We start from the raw sequence: 24504 nt of genomic DNA on the forward strand, positions 1-24504 counted from the left end.
GAAGGGTTTCTCAGGACAACGATGAAACAAATGGGAAACTATTCTCAGTTAGTTTCTTCTAAATTAGAGAATGTGGATGCTAACTTAGGTTGTTTGGATTAACGACTAAATGCGGTGGAAAACCAATGTAATAACTTACAAGCTGTCTCGGTATCAGCTGTTTCTACAGTAATACATTCTAAAATTGAATCTATAGAGAATATGAATAGAGTGAAAAATCTACGCTTGGTCAACTTTCCAGTAACTCATTTATTGTCACCTGAGATTTTATTAAGGAAATTTTTTAAAGAAGTACTGGGAATGACCAATGCTGAGAATTTTCCAATAAATAATTATTATTATATTCCTCAAAAAAAACTTGAATCTGCCCAGGAGGTGGACCATCTGACCACACCAGAGGTAAATTTGACTGAATTTCTAGAAGATACACAGGATGTGATTCAGAATCGGTCCACCCTGGTAATAACATGCATGAGCGAGATGGATAAGTTGATGATAATGAAACTTTACTTCAAAAACAGGTTAATGAAATTTTGTGGGGATTTGGTTAGGATTTTTCCGGATGTATCCAGAACCACACAATTGAGGAGGAAAGAATTTCTAAAACTCAAGGATAGAGTGTTGGCACTGGATGCATCCTTTTACCTGAAATTTCCCTGTAAATGTCTGATTAAGCTACAAGATATTGAATATTGTTTTTGGGATCCTATACAACTACAACAATTCTTAATTGCAAGAGAAAAGAAATAGAAATGAGATTTGTTTCACAGTGCTGAGAAACATGAGGAGAATTAATATAAATAGTATCCCAGTTTAAGGAATGATTCAGGGTCCATTTAATATGAACCAAGAGTTATTATCCTTTGTATTTCTTGAATTTTACTTTATTAGAACAGTAAGATATGCTTCCCATTGATGTGGGCTTGAAAGGAGCTTTGTATGTATGATTTGATTATGTGTAGATTTAATGTGATTTCCTTTTTCTTTTGAATTATTGGATATTGTAATGTATTCAAAATTATAAATAAAATAAAATAAAAAAAGAATATATTATCCACAGATTATAAAATGAATCAGGAAATTTGGAACATAGATAAATAATTAACATGAGGTGTTAGAGTCATCTTTATTGACTCTGAACGACCCCACCAACTCAAATACAGAAGGGACCATTTTGATACTGAATCTTTCAGTGAGCCTAGAATATAATCCAAGTTTTTAGTAGTAGTATTACTAGTATCAGGAATGGTATAGCCAAAGAATAATTAAATCCATTTAGATATGAAAAGGAAAGTGAGTAAGATCTTGTTTGATTATGTCATGTGAAGTGGCATATATTCTGTTTTATAACTGGATATTGTAGAAAATAAATGTAATAAAGGATATATGAAAAACAGGGAATAGTAGTGTAAAGCAACAGATCATCTGCATATGAAGATAGTTTAATTTCACAATCACCAATGGAGAACCCAGAAATATGAGGATTTTGTGTATAAGAACATAAGAAGTGCCTCTGCTGGGTCAGACCAGAGGTCCATCGTGCCCAGCAGTCCGCTCGCGCGGCAGCCCAACAGGTCCAGGACCTGTGTAGTAGTCCTCTGTCTATACCCCTCTATCCACTTTTCCTTCAGAAAATTATCCAATTCCTTCTTAAACTCTAATACCGTATTCTGTCCTATCACGTCCTCTGGAAGCTCATTCCAGTGGGCCACCACCCGCTGGGTGAAGGATAACTTCCTAGCATTGGTTTTGAATCTGTCCCCTTTCAGCTTTTCCGAATGCCCTCTCATTCTTGTAGTTTTCGAAAGTTTGAAGAATCTGTCCCTCTCCACTTTCTCTATGCCCTTCATGATCTTGTAAGTCTCTATCATATCCTCTCTAATTTTCCTCTTCTCCAGGGAAAAGAGCCCCAGTTTCTCCAGTCTCTCAGTGTATGAAAGGTTTTCCATACCCTTTATCAAACGTGTCGCTGTCCTCTGAACCCTCTCGAGTATCGCCATATCCTTCTTAAGGTACAGCGACCAGTATTGGACGCAGTACTCCAGATGCGGACGCACCATCGCCCGATACAATGGCAGGATAACTTCTTTCGTTCTGATTGTAATACTCTTCTTGATTATACCCAGCATTCTATTCACTCTCTTAGCAGCCGCTGCGCACTGTACCGACAGCTTCATTGTCTTGTCCACTATTACCCCCAAGTCCTGTTCTTGGGTATTCTCAGTCAATAATATCCCTCCCATCGTATAGCTGTACCTCGGGTTTCTGATTCCCACATGCAATACTTTACATTTCTCTACATTGAACGTCATCTGCCATCTCGTCGCCCACTCCCCTAGCTTGTTCAGGTCCCTTTAGAAACATAGAAAGATGACGGCAGAAAAGGGCCATAGTCTATCAAGTCTGCCCAATCTACTGACCCACCCTCCTAAGTCTACCCTCCTAGAGATCCCACACCTAATGACCCAATTCCTTAACTCGACCTTCGTAGGGATCCCACATAGGCATCCCATTTATTCTTAAAATCTAGCACGCTGTTGGCCTCGATCACCTGTACTGAAAGCTCATTCCAATGATCAACCACTCTTTCGGTGAAGAAGTACTTCCTGTGTCACCATGAAATTTCCCACCCCTGAGTTTGAGCGGATGCCCTCTTGTGGCCGAGGGTCCTTTGAGAAAGAAAATATCATCTTCCACCTCTACACGTCCGGTGATGTATTTAAATGTCTCAATCATGTCTCCCCTCTCACTACGTTCTTCGAGAGTGTAGAGCTGCAATTTGTTCAGTCTCGCTTCGTACGAGAGACCCTTGAGCCCCGAGACCATCCTGGTGGCCATCCGTTGAACCGACTCAACTCTTAGCACATCTTTACGGTAATGTGGCCTCCAGAATTGCACACAATATTCCAGGTGAGGTCTCACCATGGTTCTGTTCAATGGCATTATGACTTCAGGCTTCCGGCTGACGAAACTTCTACGGATACAACCCATCATCTGCCTTGTCTTAGATGAAGCCTTCTCCACTTGATTGTCAGTTTTCATGTCTGCACTGATGATTACTCCTAAATCTCGTTCCGCTGAAGTCCTAGCTAAAGTCTCACCATTCAAGGTGTAAGTTCTGCATGGATTTCTGCTAACGAGGTGAATGACCTTACATTTCTTAGCGTTGAAGCCCAACTGCCAGGTCGAGGACCAACGTTCCAATATAAGCAGGTCCTGCACCATACTATCCTGCAAATTGCATTCACTTACTATATTACATAGCTTGGCGTCATTGGCGAATAATGTTATTTTGCCTTGAAGCCCTTGAGTCAGATCCCCTATGAATATGTTGAAAAGGAGCGGACCCAAGACTGAGCCCTGCGGTACTCCGCTGGTCACCTCCGATGTTTTAGAGAGGGTACCGTTAACCACCACCCTCTGAAGTCTGCCACTTAGCCAATCATTGACCCATGCAGTTAGTGTCTCTCCTAACCCCATCGATTTCATCTTGCTCAACAGCCTGCGGTGTGGGATGCTGTCAAAAGCTTTACTGAAGTCCAGGTACACATGTCCAGGGACTCTCCCAGGTCCAGCTTTCTTGTTACCCAGTCAAAGAAGCTGATGAGATTGGATTGGAAAGACCTACCCTTGGTGAATCCATGTTGACTGGGATCCCGTAGATTCCCCTCGTACAGGATTTTTGTCTAATCTATGTTTGATTAGTGTTTCCATGAGTTTACACACTATTGATGTGAGACTCACCGGTCTGTAATTCGCAGTCTCTGCCCTGCAACCCTTTTTGTGCAGAGGAACGACGTTAGCTGTTTTCCAGTCCAAGGGGACTCTCCCCGTACTTAGGGAGAGATTGAAGAGCACGGTTAACGGTTCCGCCAGGACATCACACAGCTCCCTGAGCACTCTGGGGTGCAGATTGTTCGGTCCCATGGTTTTGTTCACCTTGAGTCTTGTCAGTTCGCTGTAAACGTCGCCTGGTGTGAACTCGAAATTTCGAAACGGGTCTTCCGCGCTTGGTTTGGTCTTCAACTGTGGACCGTGCCCCGGTGCCTCGCAGGTGAAGGCTGAGCAGAAGTATTCATTCAGTAGTTCGGCTTTATCGGAATCCGATTCCATGTAATTCCTGTCCGGTGTTCTAAGGCGTACTATCCCGTCTGCGTTTCTTTTCCTGTCACTAATATACCTGAAGAAGGATTTGTCCCCCTTCTTGATGTTCTTTGCTAAAGTTTCTTCCACTCGAAGTTTGGCCTCCCTAACTGCCGTTTTGACCACTGTGGACCTGGTCCTATATTCTATTTTAGCTTCCCTTTTCTCCCTACGTTTGTAGGAAATAAATGCTTTTTTCTTCTCTTTAACGAGGTACGAGATCTCCGCGGTAAACCATTGGGGTTTATTGTTTCTTTGCTGTTTTTTTACTGATTTTATGTAGCGGCTAGTTGCTTCGTGTATGGCAGATTTCAGGGTTGACCACATAACTTCCACATCACCGGTCTCAGCTTGGTCCTGCAGTGCCCCATGGACGAAATCTCCCATACGTGCGAAGTCAGTGCCTCGGAAGTTGAGTACCTTTGTTTTCGTGTTTGACCTAGGGAAACCTTTCTTAAGGTTGAACCATACCATGTTGTGGTCGCTGGAGGCTAGCGTATCTCCTAATGAGACATCCGAGACGCTTTCCCCATTGGTGAGTACCAGGTCGAGGATCGCCTGGGCCCTAGTGGGCTCCATTACCATTTGTTTGAGACGTGCTCCCTTTATGGAGTTTAATAGCCTCCTGCTGCCGCTGGTAGTCGCTGAAAGTGTGTTCCAGTCTGCATCAGGCATATTGAAGTCCCCTAGCAGTACAGCGTCCCCCCGTAGAATGATATTCTCTATGTTTTCAATTAATTCTGTGTCCTTGTCTTCCAGTTGTCTTGGAGGTCTGGAGACTACACCAAGATACAGGCATTTTTCTCTGCCTCTGGCCAGGTTTCCACAGAGGGATTCCCCGGTGTACTTTACATCTGTGATTCTGGTGGTTTTGATGTCTTCTTTAATGTATAGTGCTACCCCTCCACCTAACATGCCCTCTCTGTCTTGATGAAGTAAGTTGTAACCCGGTATAGCCATATCCTACCCATGAGAGTCTGTGAACCAAGTTTCGGATATCGCCACTTCGTCTAGGTCGGCATTCATTATTTCGGTCTCCAATTCCAGAATTTTATTGCCTAAACTGTGTGCATTAACATACATAGCCCTCCATACCTTGTTTTCCTAAGTCCCTGTGAGGCGTTTCCTACCTGAGTTAGTGTTACTCCTAGAGACCTGTTTGCAATGTGGGTGCTTACCTCGGACTTAGAAGCGGAGTTTCGACTCACCTCATCAGGATAGTTCCTTACTGCATTGGTATGTGAATGGATACCCTCCCCCAACTTACCTAGTTTAAAGCCCTACGAAGCAGGTGGGCTAGTCGGTGTCCGAAGACGTTTTTACCTCTACTGGTCAGATGGAATCCATCTGGTCCCTGTAGTGCCTCTCCTTTGTAATTCTTCGCAGTCCTCTTTAGTCTGAGCAGCACTAAATAGTTTGGTGTCGTCTGCAAATTTTATTATTTCGCACTTCGTCCCTGTTTCTATATCATTTATAAATATATTGAATAGCAGCGGTCAAAGCACCGACCCCTGCGGAACACCACTCGTGACCCTCCTCCAGTCCGAGTAGTGGCCTTTCACTCCTACCCTCTGCTTCTTCCCTGCCAACCAATTTCTGATCCATCTGTGTACGTCTCCTTCCACCCCATGGTTCTTCAGTTTCCAAAGTAGGCATTCATGGGGTACCTTGTCAAAGGCTTTCTGGAAATCTAAATATATAATGTCTATGGGGTCCCCTTTGTCCATCCATTTGTTAATTGCTTCGAAGAAGTGCATTAAGTTCGTTAGGCACGATCTCCCTTTGCAGAAGCCATGTTGGCTTGTGGTTAGAAGTTTATTTCTTTCAAAATGCTCATCAATGCTGTCTTTTATCAGCGCTTCCGCCATTTTCCCCTGAACCGAGGTCAAACTCACTGGTAAGTAGTTCCCCGGGTCACCTCTCAATCCCTTTTTAAAGATGAACTTAACATTGGCTATCTTCCAATCCTCTGGGATCACGCCTGTTTTCAGGGATAGATTGCAAACTTGCTGTAGTAGTTCCGCTATTTCCTCCTTTAGTTCTTTCAGAACCTTTGGGTGGATTCCATCCGGGCCCAGCGATTTGTCAGTTTTTAATTTTTCTAACTGCCTGTGCATGTCTTCAAGGCTTACTTCCATGGATGTTAATCTGTTTAGGCTCCTTTGAAGATTTGATCAGGTTCTGGTATGTTGGATGTTTCCTCTTTTGTAAATACAGATGAAAAGAAAATGTTTAGTCTTTCCGCCACTTCTTTCTCCTCCTTCACCACTCCCTTCCTGTCTCCGTCATCCAGCGGTCCCACCTCCTCCCTAGCCGGCTGCTTCCCTTTAACATATCTGAAGAAAGGTTTGAAATTTCGTGCTTCCTTGGCTAGCCTTTCATATTCTCTTTTGGCTTTTTTAACCACACGGTGACATTCTTTTTGATACTTCCTGTGCTCTTTCCAGTTCTCCTCAGTTTTGCCCTTTTTCCATTTCTTGAATGAGTTTTTCTTATCACCTATCGCTTTCTTCACTTCTTTGGTTATCCACGCCGGGTCTTTTGTTCGATTCTTTTCGCACCCTTTTCTGAATCTTGGTATATGTAGATTTTGCGCATCGATCACCGTGTCCTTGAATAAAGACCAGGCTTGCTCTACAGTCTGCCATTTCTTTGAAGTGTTCCTAAGTTTCTTCCTTACCATTACTCTCATCGCTTTGTAGTTTCCTTTCTTGAAGTTAAAAGTTGTTGCTATGGTTCTCTTTCCCTTTGGTATTCCTACTTAAACTTTGAACTTGATCATATTGTGATCACTGTTTCCCAGGTCCTTCGCAGGTCCTCTTAGCCCATTTAGGATTAGATCCAGAGTGGCATTTCCTCTCGTCGGTTCTCTAACAAGTTGATCCATGAAGAAATCCTGTATGGTCTCCAGGAATCCGGTCTCTCTGGCGCATTTTAAGCTTCCAAGACTCCAGTCTATCCCGGGATAGTTGAAGTCTCCCATAATAATCGTGTTGCTGCTTTTGCATTCTCACTTCATCTCGGCTTCCATTTCTTCATCGATAGCTTTGGTTTGCCCAGGTGGACGATAGTACAGTCCCATCTTTATCTCAGGCCCTTTCCTTCCCGGTATTTTAACCCAAAGCAATTCCAAATTGTTGGTCGTCGCTGCTGTATCCACTCTGGTCGAGTGTATGCTTTCTTTTATGTATAGGGCTATTCCTCCTCCTTTCTGACCTGACCTGTCCTGGCGATAGAGTTTGTACCCCAGCGGTGCTGTATCCCATTTGTTTTCTTCATTCCACCATGTTTCAGAGACCTCAATGATGTCTATGTTCTCAGTTTTGGCCATGACTTCTAATTTCCCCATTTTGTTCCTTAGGCTCCTTGCATTAGTATATATGCAATTTAGGTCCTCGTATTTTTTTGTTTTCACGTCCTCTCGCTGTGCTTCGAATTTTATTTTCTTCTCCTGTGCTGCAATCCTTTTATTCTCCTCTTCTGGGATAGTCAACTCCTGTGTTTTGCCCGTTGTTTCTTCCCAGCATTTTCCCCCCTTAGTATCTTCGTGGGATACCTTCTTCCGAATTGTTGACACTTGGTCGACTGTTGGTGACATGAAGAAGGCAATCGAGAAGGCTTTAAACTGAAAGATAGGGGAAAGCCGACAGTCGACCACCGGTCGATGGCACGGATAGCAGGATGCCCCGACGAAGAAGCCTAGGACTACTACTCCTACACAAGAGAAGACGACCTCACAGCCAATAAGGGAGAAAAAGCAGGAAGGGACAACTCAGACACAGGAGGGGACGACCACACAGCAAACAAGGGTGATAACACAGGAGAAGTAAAGGATACCGTAATTGAAACTATAGGGACGGCCAAGAGTAGAAGGTCCAAAAAGGTAACACGAAGGGAACTTAGATGTATGTATACGAATGCTAGAAGTCTAGGTAACAAAATGGGGGAACTAGAGACAATAGCAAGACATGACATATTGGATATCATTGGCATAACAGAAACATGGTGGAATGAAGAAAACAAATGGGACACAGTACTACAGGGATACAAACTGTATAGAAGAGATCGAGTAGGGCAGAAAGGTGGAGGTATTGCTCTATATGTTAAGGAGGGAATAGATTCTGTTGAAATGGTTACAACAGAAATGAAAGAGAAGCTTGAGTCACTCTGGATCAAAATTCCTGGTCAATATGGCGCAGATACGAAAATTGGCCTTTACTATCGTCCCCCAGGACAGGCGGAGGAAACTGACTCAGAAATGATGGAGGAAATCAAACAAGAATGCAAGACAGGCAATGTAATTATATTGGGAGACTTCAATTTCCCAGGGATAGACTGGAAACTAGCAACCTCCAACTGCAGCAAGGAGGCCAAGTTCCTGGAGGTGCTAGGGGATTGCTTCCTGGAACAAATGGTAAAAGAGCCGACAAGAGGCAACGCCACCTTGGACTTGGTCCTAAATGGCCTCACGGGACCAATAACAGAAGTGGAAGTCATGGTTCCACTGGGAACGAGTGATCACAATGTAATCAACTTTAAACTTGACATCGGGAAAGGGAAACATGCCAAAACCTTAACCACCACCTTAAACTTTAAAAAGGGTAAATACGATCGCATGAGAGCCATGGTAGAAAAACGACTCGAGAAGATGGTGGACAAACTTGAAACGGTAGATCAGGCATGGTCCCTACTGAAAAATACTATCACAGAAGCACAAGATCTCTACATTCCGAGGATTTCCAAAGATCGGAGAACAAAGAGCAAAAGAGAACCGGCATGGCTTACCATACAGGTGAAGGAAGCCATAAAAGAAAAGAAGGACTCTTTCAAAAAATGGAAATGCATAAAGACAACCGAAGCTTGGAACAAACATAAAGATGATCAGAAGAAATGTCACAAGGCGGTGAGGGATGCCAAACAGGAATATGAGGAAAAAATAGCCCAGGAGGCCAAAAACTTCAAGCCCTTCTTTCGATACGTGAAAGGGAAAAAACCTGCAAAAGAGGCAGTGGGACCCCTGGACGACCAGGGAAGAAAAGGGTACATCAAGGAAGATAAACAAATCGCAGACAAACTAAATTCCTTCTTTGCGTCCGTCTTTACGAAGGAGGACACCTCAACAATACCTGAAGCGGAGAAAGTGTTTGCAGGAGAAATAGAAGACAGCCTCACCACAGTTGAAGTGGACTTAGACCAGATATACTATCAGATCGACAAACTTAAAAGTGACAAATCCCCTGGACCGGATGGAATTCACCCGAGAGTCTTAAAGGAATTGAAGGTTGAAATCGGAGAGTTATTGCAAAAACTTGCAAACCTGACAATCAGAACTGGACAGATACCGGACGACTGGAGGATAGCGAACGTCACGCCAATTTTCAAAAAAGGATCGAGAGGGGAACCGGGCAACTATAGGCCTGTGAGTCTTACGTCGGTCCCCGGCAAGATGGTTGAAGCACTGATCAAGGATAGCATAGTCCGGCACTTGGACGCACACGACTTGATGAAACCCAGTCAACATGGATTCAGGAAAGGGAAATCATGTTTGACGAATTTACTCCAATTTTTTGAGACCGTGAACGAGCAAATTGATAGTGAGAAGCCGGTGGACATAATATACTTGGACTTCCAGAAAGCGTTCGACAAAGTTCCACACGAAAGACTTCTCAGGAAACTACAAAGCCATGGCATAGAGGGAGATATACAAAGATGAATAGGCAAATGGCTGGAAAACCGAAAGCAGAGAGTGGGCATAAATGGGAAGTTCTCCGACTGGGAGAAAGTGACTAGTGGTGTACCCCAGGGTTCGGTACTTGGGCCGATCCTTTTTAATATTTATATCAATGACCTGGAAGAAGGAACATCCAGTGAGATCATCAAGTTTGCAGATGATACAAAACTATGCCGGGCAATCAGATCGCAGGAGGATAGAGAGGAACTCCAGAGCGACTTGTGTCGGTTAGAAACATGGGCGGAGAAATGGCAGATGAAGTTCAATGTGGAGAAATGCAAGGTAATGCATTTAGGCAATAAGAATAAGGAATACGAGTATACAATGTCAGGTGCAACTCTGGGGAAGAGTGAACAAGAAAAGGACCTGGGTGTACTGATAGATAGGACCCTGAAGCCGTCGGCACAATGCGCGGCAGCGGCAAAGAAGGCAAATAGAATGTTGGGCATGATAAAGAAAGGAATCTCGAGTAGATCGGAGAAAGTTATAATGCCGCTTTATAGGGCAATGGTCAGACCACACTTGGAATACTGCGTCCAACATTGGTCTCCCTACCTAAAGAAGGATATAAAACTGCTGGAGAGGGTGCAGAGACGAGCAACAAAACTGGTGAAGGGTATGGAGAAACTGGAATACGAGGATAGACTTATAACACTAGGATTGTTCTCCCTTTGAGAAAAGGAGACTGCGTGGGGATATGATCGAGACCTTCAAAATACTGAAAGGAATCGACAAAATAGAGCAGAGAAGATTATTTACATTGTCCAATTTGACACGGACTAGAGGACATGTAATGAAGCTAAGGGGGGACAGGTTCAGGACTAATGTCAGGAAGTTCTGCTTCACTCAGAGAGTGGTTGATGCCTGGAATGCCCTCCCAGAGGAGATTATTGCGGAATCGACCGTCCTAGGCTTCAAGAGCAAACTAGATGCATATCTCCTTAAGAGAGGCATATAAAGATATGGTGGACTATAAATTACGCCAGGTGTACACCTGGCAGGGCCTCCGCGTGTGCGGATCGCCGGACTTGATGGACCGAAGGTCTGATCCGGAGATGGCAGTTCTTATCTTATCTAACTGTACGTCCAGCCGTTTGATCGTCCAGATCGTCCATCTTTATACCCCATTGTCATCCAAAAATTTGTCCAAGTCTAACACACCTAGAAAAAGACCTTTTGGATGTGGGAGGGGCCAGAAAAGTAAGGGACTGGATACCCAGACATGGCAAGAGTAAAGCACAGTTACTTACCGTAACAGGTGTTATCCAGGGATAGCAGGCAGATATTCTCACTGATTGGTGACATCACCAACGGAGCCCCAGTACGGACCACTTTAAGAACTTGGAAAGTTCTTGGCTGCCCGCACCGCACATGCGCAAGTGCCTTCCTGCCCCACGTAGGTGCGCGGTCCCTCAGTTAAGGTAAGCTAGCTAAGAAGCCAACCCAGGGAGGTGGGAGGGTTGTGAGAATATCTGCCTGCTGTCCCTGGATAACACCTGTTACGTTAAGTAACTGTGTTTTATCCCAGGACAAGCAGGCAGCATATTCTCACTGATGGGTGACCTCCAAGCTAACAGAAGGGGATGGTGGGAGAGTTGGCCTTTAGGAAAACAAATTGATTGTGCAAAGGAGGAGGACTTGAGGACAGAGAAGATGTTGAAACGCCTTGAGGGCGTAAAACATCACTCTGAGTTCCAGGAAATTGATGTGGAATTTCCTCTCTCTGGCAGTCCAAAAACCCTGAGTCTGCAGATCGTCTATATGCGGTCCCCATGCATAAGGAGACAAGTCTGTGGTGATGATCTTTTGATGAGGAGGCAAGTGAAAAAGGAGACCTCTGGAAAGATTGGACGAGGTCATCCACCAATGAAGAGACTGTGGTACGGATATGTGCTGTGAAAGACGATACGTCGCTTGAGACCACTGGGAAGCTAGAGTCCACTGAGGAGTTCGCAGATGAAGTCTTGCCAGGGGTGTGACATGGACAGTGGAGGCCATGTGGCCTAGAAGAACCATCATGTGCCTGGCAGAGATGGTTTGAAGAGAAAGCAATTGCTGACAGAGACGAATGAGAGTCTGAAGTCGATCTGGTGGAAGAAACGCTTCATAAGAGTGGTGTCCAGGATCACTCCAATGAATTGAAGACGCTGAGTTGGAATGAGATGTGATTTGGGGAAGTTGACTTCGAATCCCAGAAGCTGATGAAAGGAGATGGTTTGAGATGTTGCTTGAGCCACTTTCTGAGAGGAAACATCCTTGATCAACCAGTCGTCCAGGTAAGGAAAGACCTGAAGGCCGTGCAAACGGAGAGAGGCGGCCACCACAATCAGGCATTTTGTGAATACTCTGGGAGAAGATGCCAGACTGAAAGGAAGAACCTTGTACTGGTAATGATATTGATTTATCTGAAACTGAAGGTACTTCCGAGAGACCGGATGAATGGGGACTGCGTGTAGGCTTCTTTGAGGTCTACGGAGCATAGAAAGTCATTGTGATTGAGATGAGGATATAGGAGAGCCAGTGACAACATCCTGAATTTTTCTTTGACTAAAAATTTGTTGAGAGCTCCGAGATTCAAGATGGGCCTTAGTCCCTCCGTCTTCTTGGGGACTAAGAAGTAACAGGAGTAGAATCCTCTGCTCTGTTGATTGAGAGGAACTGCTTTGATGACATTTAGCAGAAGGGATTGCAACTCCTGCAGAAAAAAGGAGGACTGTGCAGGGTCCAAAACACTCTTTTGGAGGACTGTCTGGAGGAAGAGTCTGGAAATGAAGAGTGTAACCCTGACGAACGATGGTGAGGACCCAAAGATCCAAGGTAATGAGTTCCCAACGACTGATGAAGAACTGAAGACGACCCCCGATGGGCTGAGGCAATGGTTGAGAAATGCTGAGACTGGCTATGCTCCGAAGAAACAGGTCTAAAAGGCTGTTGAGGTTTAGGTTGTGCAGCCGGTTGCTTCTGCTGTTGTTGGCGAGGCTGCTGTTGTTGAGGCTGTCGTTGTCTGCGAGGCTAAGACTGAGGCGGTTGCAAGGGTCTAGCAGCAAACCGATGCTGGTAGGTAGACTGTGGCTTATAAGGGCAAGCAGGTGGAGGTTTTTCTTGTTTTTAACCAAAGTATCCCACCTGGTTTCATGAGCTGACAATTTTTGGGTAGTGGTATCTAAAGACTCTCCAAAAAGTTCATCGCCCAAACAAGGAGCATTGGCCAGACGATCTTGATGGTTAACATCCAGCTCAGATACTCTAAGCCAAGCCAAGCGTCACATAGCTACAGACATGGCAGTAGCATGGGATGTAAGCTCAAAGGTATCATAAATAGAGCAAACCAAAAACTTTCTCAATTGCAACAAACTAGAAATGTACTGCTGCAAAAGAGGAACTTTAGGCTCAGGCAAGTATTTTTGGAGGGCAGACACTTGTTGACTAGGTGTTTAAGATAAAAGGAAAACGGAAAGCATAATTTCCAGACCTATTGGCAAGTGTAGAATTCTGGAATAAACGCTTACCAAGCGGTCCATTGTTTTGCCCTCCCTGCCAGGAGGGACAGAAGCGTAAACACTGGCACCAGCAGATTTTTAAAGAGTAGACTCCATCAGAAGTGACTCATGGGGGAGTTGAGGCTTATCAAAACCAGGAAGAGCCACCACTCTGTAGAAGGAATCCAGTTTGTGAGGAGCCCCAGGAACAGTTAAAGGAGTTTCTAGATTTTTGTCTCCCTGAGAATATCATGAAGAGGGAGCTTAAGAAACTCCTTAGGAGGCTGCCAAAATCTAATGCATCCAAAAATGCCTGAGATTTTTTAGAATCAGCCTCCAGAGGAATGCAAAGTGCCTCTGACATTTCCCTCAAAAATTTGGAGAAAAAGGTCTGTTCAGGCTTCGAAACAGGCTCTCGAGAAGAAATATCACCATCAGAAGAAGTCTCATCATCTGTCAGGATAGGTTCCTCCGAGTCCTCCCAGAGATCTGAATCCTTCGTCGGCGGAAGTCGAGAAGTGGGTGTCGAGGGCTCAACATGCTTGAGTTTCTTCAATGATTTGCCCGATTTGCCCGACATCGTCTCGGGAGATGTATAGGAGGAACGTTGTCGAGCTGAATCCGACATTGCACCGGAAGATAAGCCTGCCGGCATCGAAGACATTTTCCTAGTTGGTGTCAGAGCAGTGGAGACTGGCTCAACAAAGGTCGATTCCGGGACGGACAGCTCAGACCTGGCCGGTGCCTCAAGGGTCGATGCCGAAACCATATGCTCAGAGTGAACCGGCACCGGAGGAGCCGGTGTCGCCAGCACTGGAAGCAAAATTTGTAATTGCTCTCGTAACTGGACTTTCAATACTGCAGCAATTGTGTCCTCGAGAGATGGCACCGGTACCGCTTGCCTTTTCGCCAGTACCTTTGGTGCCGCTCTACGCTCCAGAGATGAGGAGGCCGATGACGAAGCGCTCACCTCGATCAGAGCCGAGCGTTTTTTAGAGTGCCTTGAAGTCGACAGGACTTGGCTCACTGCAGCAGTGACCTGAGGGCCTGAAAGAGTAGGGGAAGGCTTCTTAACCGGCTTACTTAAGGACTGCGATACCGAGGGAGAATCCTGCGATGTCGACTTCGGCGTGGATTCTGATGCCGGGACCGATGCCGAATCACCTTCCATAGCGGACCCAAACAGCAAACGTTGTTGATTCTGGCAGTTTCTGAGGTCTGGTCGTTCAGCAGCACTCTGAAGGCCTGTCATTTTTAAATACGTCTAAAACCCCGTTCGATTATCGGCACTTGGACGTTTTTTGTTACTGATCGTCCAAGTGCCGATTTAGGCCGTTTTTTAGACATTTTTCTGTTTCGATTATGAGCCCCATAAGGACCATTTCTTAAACCCAATGGAAGACTGGCCCTTCCATTCAAAGATCTTTCTGATTTGGCTGCTCGCTGGAGTGCTAATTTGGCTTATTTGATTCTACCTAAAGACCTTTTTTACTTGGATGCGAACCATCCCATATTATGTTTCTTCGATAAGAGTTGAGGGAATGTTAATAAAGATTACTTTTTTGAGCCTATGTATCTCAAAATAGACTATCTTATGGGTTTTCTTGACTCAGCTAAGTGTCTGAAGTGTTCTCTGGAGTTGAATTCTTTGACGCACGCTTTCTGGAGCTGTAGCCCTATTGCTGCCTTTTGGAGGAGGGCAATGAGATATCTAGGAAGGATATTGAATCAATCTATTTCATTACATGCGGGGGGTATTTTATTGGGTCAGAGGTCAGTCTTGGGTATCTATGGGAATGGAACTCACACTTGGGTAATGAAAGCCTGCATAGTGGGGAAAAAGAACATTCTCCAACATTGGACACAGATGAGTGGTCCCTCTTTTTGGCACTGGAGGAATAAACTCCATGCTCTCCTGTTGATGGAACTCCAAGACCTACAATTAACTTTCAAAAAGCAGAGACTTTTTTTGTCCATCTGGGGGCTGTATATTCATACCTTATATCCGAGAGTTAGGAGTCATATTCTAAATCGGTTGGGGGATCTCCTAATTTCAGTATCCTAAACTTTTGGGTTATAATTTATTATTATTATTCCAGGGCTCCACATTTGCTCTGTTTTGTAGTTTGACCTTCCTTTCCAGCTCACCCCTCTTGTGGCTTTTCCTTCAGGGGATGAGATTTAGCCCCTTAGTTTTGAAATGGGTACTTTAGATCTGAATTTAGGGGAGACGGGGTGTTTGACTTTTTTTCTTGGACCTTGATTCCTTGCTGTACGGAATTATGTCAACTGGGAAATATTGATGGGTGGGTTGGGATTGGTGGGGGAAGGGTCAGCGTTGGATTACACCGACTTTTAAAAAGGTTCCAGGGGAGATCTGGGCAAAATAGTGGAAACAATTATAAAAAATAAAATTGTGGAACACATAGACAAACATGATTTAATGAGAGAGTCAGCATGGGTTCAGCCAAGGGAGATCTTGCCTCACCAATTTTATTGACTTCTTTGAAGGTAGGAATACACATGTGGATAAAGGTAAGCCAGTTGATATAGTATATCTAGATTTTCAGAAAGCTTTTGACAAAGTTCCTCATGAGAAGCTCCTGAGAAAATTAAAGAGTCATGGGATAAGTGGCAAAGTTCAGTTGTAGATTAGGAATTGGTTATTGGATAGAAAACAGAGGGTAGGGTTAAATGGCCATTTTTCTCAATGGAGGAGAGTAAACAATGGAGTGCCGCAAGGGTCTGTACTGTGACTGGTGCTATTCAATTTATTTAGAATTGATCTGCAAATTGGAATGACGAGTGACGTGATTAAATTTGCAGACGACACTAAACTGTTCCAAGTTGTTTAAAACACATGCGGATTGTGAAATATTGCAGACAGAGCTTAGGAAATTGGAAGACTGGGCATTCAAGTGGCAGATGAAATTTAATGTGGAGCAGTGCAAAGTGATGCATATTGGGAAGAACAACCCAAATCACAGTTACCGGATGCTAGGGTCCACCTTGGGTGTTATTGGCCAAGAAAGGGATCTGGGTGTCATTGTAGACAATTTGATGAAACCTTCCATCCAATGTGCAGTGGCGGTGGCCAAAAAAGCAAAGAAGATGCTAGGAATTATTATAAAAGGGATGGTTAACAAGACTAAGGATATTATAATGCCTCTGTATCACTCTATGGTGCGACCTCACCTAGATTATTGTGTTCAATTCTGGTCTCCTTATCTCAAGAAAGATATAGCAGAACTAGAAAAGGTTCAAAGAAGAGCGACCAAGATGATAAAGGAAATGGAACTCCTCTCGTATGAGGAAAGACTAAAAAGATTAGGCTCTTCAGCTTAGAAAATAGAAGGCTGAGGGGAGATATGATTGAAGTCTACAAAATCCTGAGTGGAGTAGAACGAGTACAAGTGTACCGATTTTTCACTCTATCAAAAATTACAAAGACTAGGGGACACTCGATGAAATTGAAGGGAAATACTTTTAAAACAAATAGGAGGAAATATTTTTTTCACTTAGAGAATAGTTAAGCTCTGGAACGCATTGCCAGAGGTTGTGGTAAAAGTGGATAGCTTAGCTGGTTTTAAGAAAGGTTAGGACAAATTCCTGGAGGAAAAGTCCATAGTTTGTTATTAAGACATGGGAGAAGCCTTTGCTTGCCCTGATCAGTAGCATGGAATGTTGCTACTCTTGATTCTGTCCAGGTACTAGTGATCTGGATTGGCCACCGTGAGAACAGGCTACTGGGCTTGGGATGGACCATTGGTCTGACCCAGTAAGGCTATTCTTATGTTCTTATATAAGTGGACTGGCTTGTTCTTTGTGTTACAGAAGGAGTTTTCTCTTTGTGGAGGGGTGCTGTCTAGTATAATTCTGATGCACAGAGGTGTATCGGATTTATGAGTAAGAGGGGGGTTGGCATAGCAGGAAGTTTTCTGTATGATTTGCTTGCAATCTGCTGATACTGTTTGTTTTCGCTCTTGTTGCTCTTTTGCCATCAATAAAAAAATTATTTAAAGTAAACCCAATGAAATGTTTCAGGGACACATCAGGGAAAATGGATTCAAATGGCTCAACTGTGGAAAAAGAATAAAAAAAGGTTAACCCCCAACTGAAGCGCTCAGATCTATGCCAAAAACACAAGGAAAACAATGAAACATATGAAATAGTGGTACCATAAAGCAGTTATATAAGGAGAGGGAAAAAAAAAAAAAAGCGCCCGGAAGCCTATTTGGACATGATCTGTGTGGAAAAGGGTCAGAGCACATCCTCACTGCTCTGCAAATGGAATCTGTCTGGTTCCAGGCAGCAGCCGCCAGCAGGCATATGCGTAGTGTGATCTTCCAAACGCTTCTAAAATTATTGCTGTAAAGTTCCCCGCTTTGAGCTCCATCAGCTGACCACACATATTTGAGAAACTACGTCCTCCTTGTCCTAAGAGAAAGGTGTGCGCTAGTAATAAAGGATGTCTTAAGAGTCATCTGATGGGGGTTTCATAGTGTAAAATTAAGATTTCACAGTTAAATTCGGAAACTTACTATAGGCCTTCACTTTTTTGATGTATAATAAACAATTCAATAAAAGCCATCACATATTTAGTAAAGTAAAATATCATGCAAAACTATAGCGATCAGCATAAAACCTTAAACTGGCTAAGGCTATAGACTCCATTCGTATTTTCCTGTGAGAAAGAAGGTTATAATGGTGGCTTAGAGTATTTCTGCATTCTCCCAAAATTAAAGAACAAAATACAACTCAGTGCTGGAATTCAGTCTGCCTGCCTATAAGGAAAACATCATGTAAACGTTGTAACTCCTTTGTACCCTTACGTACTGATCCCAGCACCGGGCCTCTAGCCCCACCCTCAAAAGTCACTATTTTAGAGTTAGTCCGTGACCCCCTGCTATATTGACAGTCACGCTCTGCAACTCCCTCTACCAAACCCAACCTCTCCTCTCCAACAAATCACTTGTACGCTCCCCTCTACTGTGCGCGCGCGCGCCACCACTCCCTCCCCCTTTCTAACGTGCGGTTTTCCCCTCCCCCACAGCGCGCACCTTCTGCCTCACAGAACGAACGGTTAGTGACTCTGGAGGCTTTTCCAGAAATTTCCAACAGAAATGCAAATAAAGTAAAAAAAGATATTTGGGTTTACAAGAAGCCTCGTAGCAAAGATGTCCACAGCCTACGTAGCTTTCCGTTTCTAAAACACCCTGACAACATTTTGGCGACTGTTTTGACTGATAGGGTACGAAAAAGAAGATTTTGAGTGACAGCTTACCTGAATGCCAATCTTCGTCACGCTGACAAGCGGCTGCAGCAATCGGGACCCGCAGTGGCGCGCCGCGTCAAGGCGTACAGCTGGCGATTCACGCTCCTCCTCAATATTCATAAAGAGGCGGGCTATGATGTTTCCTGTAGAAAAATACTATATGAATATTCATAGAGTGGGAGGGTAAACAGGGAGGGTAGATTTAATTTTTGCGCATGCGTAGAGTTATTTATACGCTGCGGCTTTGGAGATGTACGTTATTGCGATGTGAGCTATAATAATGAGGGGCAATTAGTTTCAGATTTAATATGGATTTGTAGACTAATTTTGTAGTACGAACCGGAAAAATACATGATCCATACATTAAACTATCAGTCTTATAACCGAACACTTGTACGCTATGATTGTATGGTGTGACATTGATTGTTGATTTAAAAGATGCCAAATGATATATTTAACATTACAATTATAGGGGAAAAGGGACTCTTTATGTTTCCGGGAAGGAGGCAGCTTCCTCGGTACTACCACTGATACCTTGGAGCTTCCTAACTACTCTCCCCGCGCACAAGACGCAGAGGAGGAGGAGTTACGGGAGGACATTGGTGCGGTTATTTTGCGAGGGGAGCAGCGCACGAGGCCTATGCTGTAGTCCTGCTGTCTTGCGTACAACCTCGACCTCTTGTGGCTGCTTCCTGCAGAGCACGGGAGACACAGACAGGAGGTAGGGCATGGAATTTGGGCATTGGAAAAATAGGCGCTGAAAATACAGAGAAATAAAGGCTGGGGGGCTGAAGGATGCTACTGAGGTTGTCTGCTAGTGAATTCTTCTCTCTTTGGCTGTAGACAGCCTTCAAGAACAGATTGCAATCACCCAAGTCCAAATCTTTGGGCCTCCTGCCACAACAGGAGAGAACCCGTGCCTCCTTGCTTGTTGATGTAGTAGATTGCTACTTGATTGTCTGTGCAAAGGAGGAGGACTTGAGGACAGAGAAGATGTTGAAACGCCTTGAGGGCATAAAACATCCTCTGAGTTCCAGGAAATTGATGTGGAATTTCCTCTCTCTGGCAGTCCAAAGACCCTGAGTCTGCAGATCATCCATATGCGCTTGATGAGGAGGCAATTGAAAAAGGAGAGCTCTGGAAAGACTGGACTAGGTCATCCACCAATGAAGAGACGATGGTACAGATTTGTGCTTTGGATCACCTAATAGAAAACCTGCAATAAGGATAGGTGTAGAATTCCCTAGGCATTGTGCCATTCTTCTCTAGAGCAGTGTGATGTTGCCTGGTGTGCCGTACAGTCAGGGCCGCCATCAGGGCAGTACCACCAGTCCTGCATTCAGGGGCCCGGAGCTGACAGGGGGCCCGGGCTCCCCCAGGGTCCTAGGCCACAGTCTAGGGGGAGGGGCGGTCCGCCCCACATGGACAGGAGAGAGCTGGACGGGGGACCCGCGGAGTTCAATACATCTCGAGCCGCGAGGCTCGTCTTCTGTTCCTGCCTGCCCTGCAGCTAACATATAGCCGATCGCACGCGTTCCCCGATGTCAGCGCTGACGTCGGAGGGAGGGCTTAAGCAAAGCCTGCCCTCCGACGTCAGCGCTGACGTCGGAGAATACTTCCGTTCGGCTATTTGTGCGCGGCAGGGCAGGCAGGAAGCAGAAGACAAGCCTCGCGGCTTGAGCTTCGTTTTGCTGAGAAAGTTGCAAAGATGGGCTGGGAGGCAAACACGGAACACAAAAGGGGGGAGGGAGTGCGTTTTGGACACAAGGCATGAACTTGGGAGAGAGGAAGGGAGGGAAAGAGATGCTGAGGTGGGGGAGGGAATGGGTTTTTGGACACAGAAGGCATGGACTTGGGAGAGAGGAAGGGAGGGAAAGAGATGCTGAGGTGGGGGAGGGAATGCGTTTTTGGACACAGAAGAAATGGACTTGGGAGAGAGGAAGGGAGGGAAAGAGATGCTGAGGTGGGGGAGGGAATGCGTTTTTGGACACAGAAGAAATGGACTTGGGAGAGAGGAAGGGAGGGAAAGAGATGCTGAGGTGGGGGAGGGAATGAGTGTTTGGACACAGAAGGCATGGACTTTGGAGAGAGGAAGGGAGGGAAAGAGATGGTTGTGTACACGGGGAATAGAAGAAAGGAGAATTTTTGGTCATAGGGAGGGAGTGAGGTACAGATAGTGGCATACCAGGGTGGGGGGTGGCGGTCTGCCCCACCCCGGGTTTACGTCCCAAGGGGGTGCACAGCTGGCCACCCTCCAGTGTTGTCCCTAGGCCGGCAAACTGCGGCTCTTTAGCCACTTGAGTGCCACCGCCGCCATCGGGAACAGGCCGGCGCCAAGTTCTCCCTGCTTTTCCCTGTGGGGCCGGCCAACTCTCGCCACTCGCGTCAATTCTGACGTCGAAGAGGACGTTCTGGGCCAGCCAATCGCTGCCTGGCTGGCCTAGAACGCCCTCTCCGACGTTAGAATTGACGACGGGTGGCGAGAGATGGTCAGCCCCGCGGGGAAGAGAAGCAGGGAGAACTTGGCGCCGGCCTGTTCCCGATGGCGGCGGTGGCACTCAAGTGAATTACTTTATATATAGTCAATATAGGCACAGAGTTAAATTTTTTAACATTTTCTAATGGTGGTGTGCCTCGTGATTTTTTTCATGAAACAAGTGTGCCTTTGCCCAAAAAAGGTTGAAAAACACTGCTCTAGAGAACCTAACCCTATACATTAAGATGAAAGGGTCATCTAAGTTAGGAAGAGGAATCACCAGGGATTTCTCTAACAGGCACATTATCTGGACTAGCTGCATTAGTAAATAGTATTTTATTCTTAACGTATGTGCTCAATTTTAATTTTTTGTTTTCAGAAAAGGCAGCGAGGTACAAACTACGGTAACACTTTGTTCACAGGAATCCCCCTTAAAGAAATTAGGCGCCTGAAACTTATTCAAAACACCTCTATCAGACTCAAATGGAAAGCAAAGAAATTTGACCATGTTTCACCACTTCTCAAAAAATCTCATTGGCTTCTGGTAGCACATCAAATAACCTACAAGATATGTCTACTAACCTTTAAATTAATACTTTATAAATCTCCTTCCTTTATTGACAGTTTTAATACCCTATGCCCCAACACGATCACTTAGATCTAATGACCAACATTTGCTGGTTGTTCCCTCTCTCAAATCCATTAACACACAAAGACCATATATTTTTTCAGTTGTCGCTTCCCAATTGTGGAATTCCCTTCCAATACACATCTCATCGATAGGTTTAAAAGCAAGTTAAAATGCTTTCTTTTTAAAGATGCTTTTTGACTATTAGCTTTTTATAGTTAGGTCACACCTTTTAACTCCAACCTTTGATTTTTTTTTTTTAAATTATCCCTCCCTATTGTCATATCGATTACCCATCTCATTTACTATCATACATTGTATTTCTTCCCCCACTTCCCTTTTGGTCCTGTTTATGTTAAGTATTGTGTTTATGTTATTTGTATTGAACCCTTGTATTTGTTGATGTGGTGTTTTAAATTTTTAGACTTGTTCATTGCTTTATATTACGATTAAGCAACTCATCAAACTTTAAATAAACTTGAACATTTACCTGACACCTCTACTATCTCTTTGCTCCAATTATAAATTGGTTTTAGGATAAAGTTTTCTACAAACTTTCCTAAGTGAATTAAACTTACACATCGCCCAATGTGCTTTTGGTATCTTATTAAATAGTGTGCGTCAAAAAAGCAAGGACTGTTATATCTCTAAAGTACCACATGGATCCAGTAACAATTATAATAATTCCATATTAAACTTTTGACATCATTCATTTTCTAAACTGCTATTACCATATAAACTCAAATATAAACTGAGATTCTTGGGCCAAAAAAATGGCCCAAAAATGGGGGCTCAGTTTATATTCAGGTCAGAGCTGACCTGCCCCCCTCCCAAACTGTTTGCAGGCCTCTGCTGGGCCTGACATGAGACCTGGTGATCCAGCGGTGGCTGGAACAGGAGGGATCTCCCTGCCTCCTGTCCCAGCCAATTATAATTATTTTTATCTCCCTCCCGCTTCCCCTGCATACCTTTAGTATCTCTGGTGGTCCAGCAGTGAATCAAGGCAGGAGCGACCATTCTTCACTCCTGCCTGTGCAGAGCCGCTAGCTAATTAGCTGGTGCAAGAACTCAGGCAGCCAATTAGCTAGCGGTTCTGTATGGGCCGGAATGAAGGAAGATTGCTCCTGCCATGATTCACCACTGGACCACCAGGGATACTAAAGGTATGCAGGGGAAGCAGGAGGGAGATGAAAATAATTAGAATTGGCTGGGACAGGAGGCATCCCTCTTGTCCAGGCCACCACTGGACCTTCAGGTCTCACGGCAGGCCCAGGGGAGGCAATGAGAGGGCTGGATGGAGAGCAGCGATGGAGGGGGAACAGGGTGCAGAGCCAGGCAGGGCAATGTAGTACTACACTTGAATATTAAACCCTCCCCCCTTTCCCTGGTTTATATTTGAGTCATACCTCAGTTTATATTTGGGTCAGTTTATATTCGAGTATATACTGTATATCTTCTTCCAAGCTAAAGCCTTCTAACCTGTCTCTCCCTTGCATGAGGACACAGTTGGTAGGATGGATAGACAAAACTAGTAGGAATATAAGAAATAAAAAAATCTGAGTGGCTCCAATTGAATACTGTTACAGCCCAACAGTGGCTGGTTCAATTGAACTGGAATCCAAAGGAAGTAGGAGAACTGCTAGGTCAACCCCAGCACCCCTTTCTTCCCTAAATGGAGGGGAACCTAAGAAAATAAGATTGTTCAGGATAAATTTAATCAAGCTGCAATCATGATAATTCATAAGATACCCATTAACTTTATTTCTACAAACAGATATTCCAATAAGGTAATCAATTTAAAGACATGTGCTTTGTATACATTAATTTTTTTATATTTCTTTTTTTCAGTGTTGTGGAGATGATCGCTCTGAAGATGGCTGAGGCTGACGAAGTTTTTCGAGTTGCACATCAAAATCCACAAAAGTGTATAATGTATAATTATGATGCTGCAGGTTCTTATAGGTGGAATTATCTGATTCCTGTTCAGCAGATTCTGGGAAAGAAAACAAAAATAGATGGCTTAGGAACAAAGCCATATATACATTTCATATATAAAGTTAATGAATTAGACCGACAGCCTCCTTAAACAAGATTCCTTAGCAGCAGCAGCAGATGAATCCAGAGACCAATGGGACAGCACACATCTACCAATAGGTGGAGATAGAGAAACTGATTAACAGGTGGTCCTAATGGCTGGCACACCTCCTGCTCTATCTCCTAGCAGGTGATGGTCGCTATTCAACTAGCTCCTGAATTCTGGCTGTGACTGGAAAATTATTTTCTCCTGTTGAGGTTTCTCTTCAGTGAGACAGGGGTGTCTGGCTGAACGGTGCCAGCTTTAGGGGTTACACCTGGGCCCCCCCAGGTACCTGCCTCACCCTCCCTCCAATGATAGAGGGTCTGACTGGGTCTCAATTTTTCTTCTTTCCCTTCACTGTAAAAAAAAAATAAGAGAGACCACAGTGACAATTAAACAATTCTGCCCTCATAGTGCTGAGCAACCAGCATCTCCCAGCACTATCAACAAAGTTGTGTGGATATGTTTTATTTGAACTTCTTTTCTGGTTTCTGGTTGTGATGGAGCTGCAGGTTCGGTGTGAGTCTACAGAAGGAATATGTTTATCAAAATGCTATATTTTGTAGATTTGTGGTAATGGTTTAGTGACTGATAAGTAAGTTTACATTGGTATGAAGTTTATTCAGTAAAGGGCTTCGGGTGTATGGATAGAGCTCCGCTGACGGAACTAGGCCTTCTCGCATGTTTTCATACTC

The 24504-nt window shown here is 44.4% G+C and overlaps 2 protein-coding genes across 3 annotated transcripts in view; both read right to left on the reverse strand.

Moving 5' to 3' along the window:
• PKNOX1 (PBX/knotted 1 homeobox 1) overlaps window positions 1-18717 on the reverse strand; it is a 388408-nt gene extending 369691 nt beyond the window's left edge. For both annotated transcript variants that reach the window (XM_033942740.1, XM_033942741.1), the window contains exon 1: window positions 18638-18717. The gene's annotated coding sequence lies outside the window, so the exon portion shown is untranslated. The remainder of the gene's footprint in view (window positions 1-18637) is intronic.
• A 4748-nt stretch (window positions 18718-23465) lies between these two features.
• The window catches only part of NDUFV3 (NADH:ubiquinone oxidoreductase subunit V3), a 103927-nt gene continuing 102888 nt past the window's right edge, over window positions 23466-24504 (reverse strand). The window contains exon 4 of the mRNA XM_033940457.1: window positions 23466-23725. Coding sequence (XP_033796348.1) covers window positions 23577-23725 — 149 coding nt within the window. The 3' untranslated portion in view covers window positions 23466-23576. The remainder of the gene's footprint in view (window positions 23726-24504) is intronic.

Source organism: Geotrypetes seraphini, chromosome 4, assembly GCF_902459505.1.
Source record: "Geotrypetes seraphini chromosome 4, aGeoSer1.1, whole genome shotgun sequence".
In the NCBI taxonomy this organism is placed as follows: Eukaryota; Metazoa; Chordata; class Amphibia; order Gymnophiona; family Dermophiidae; genus Geotrypetes; species Geotrypetes seraphini.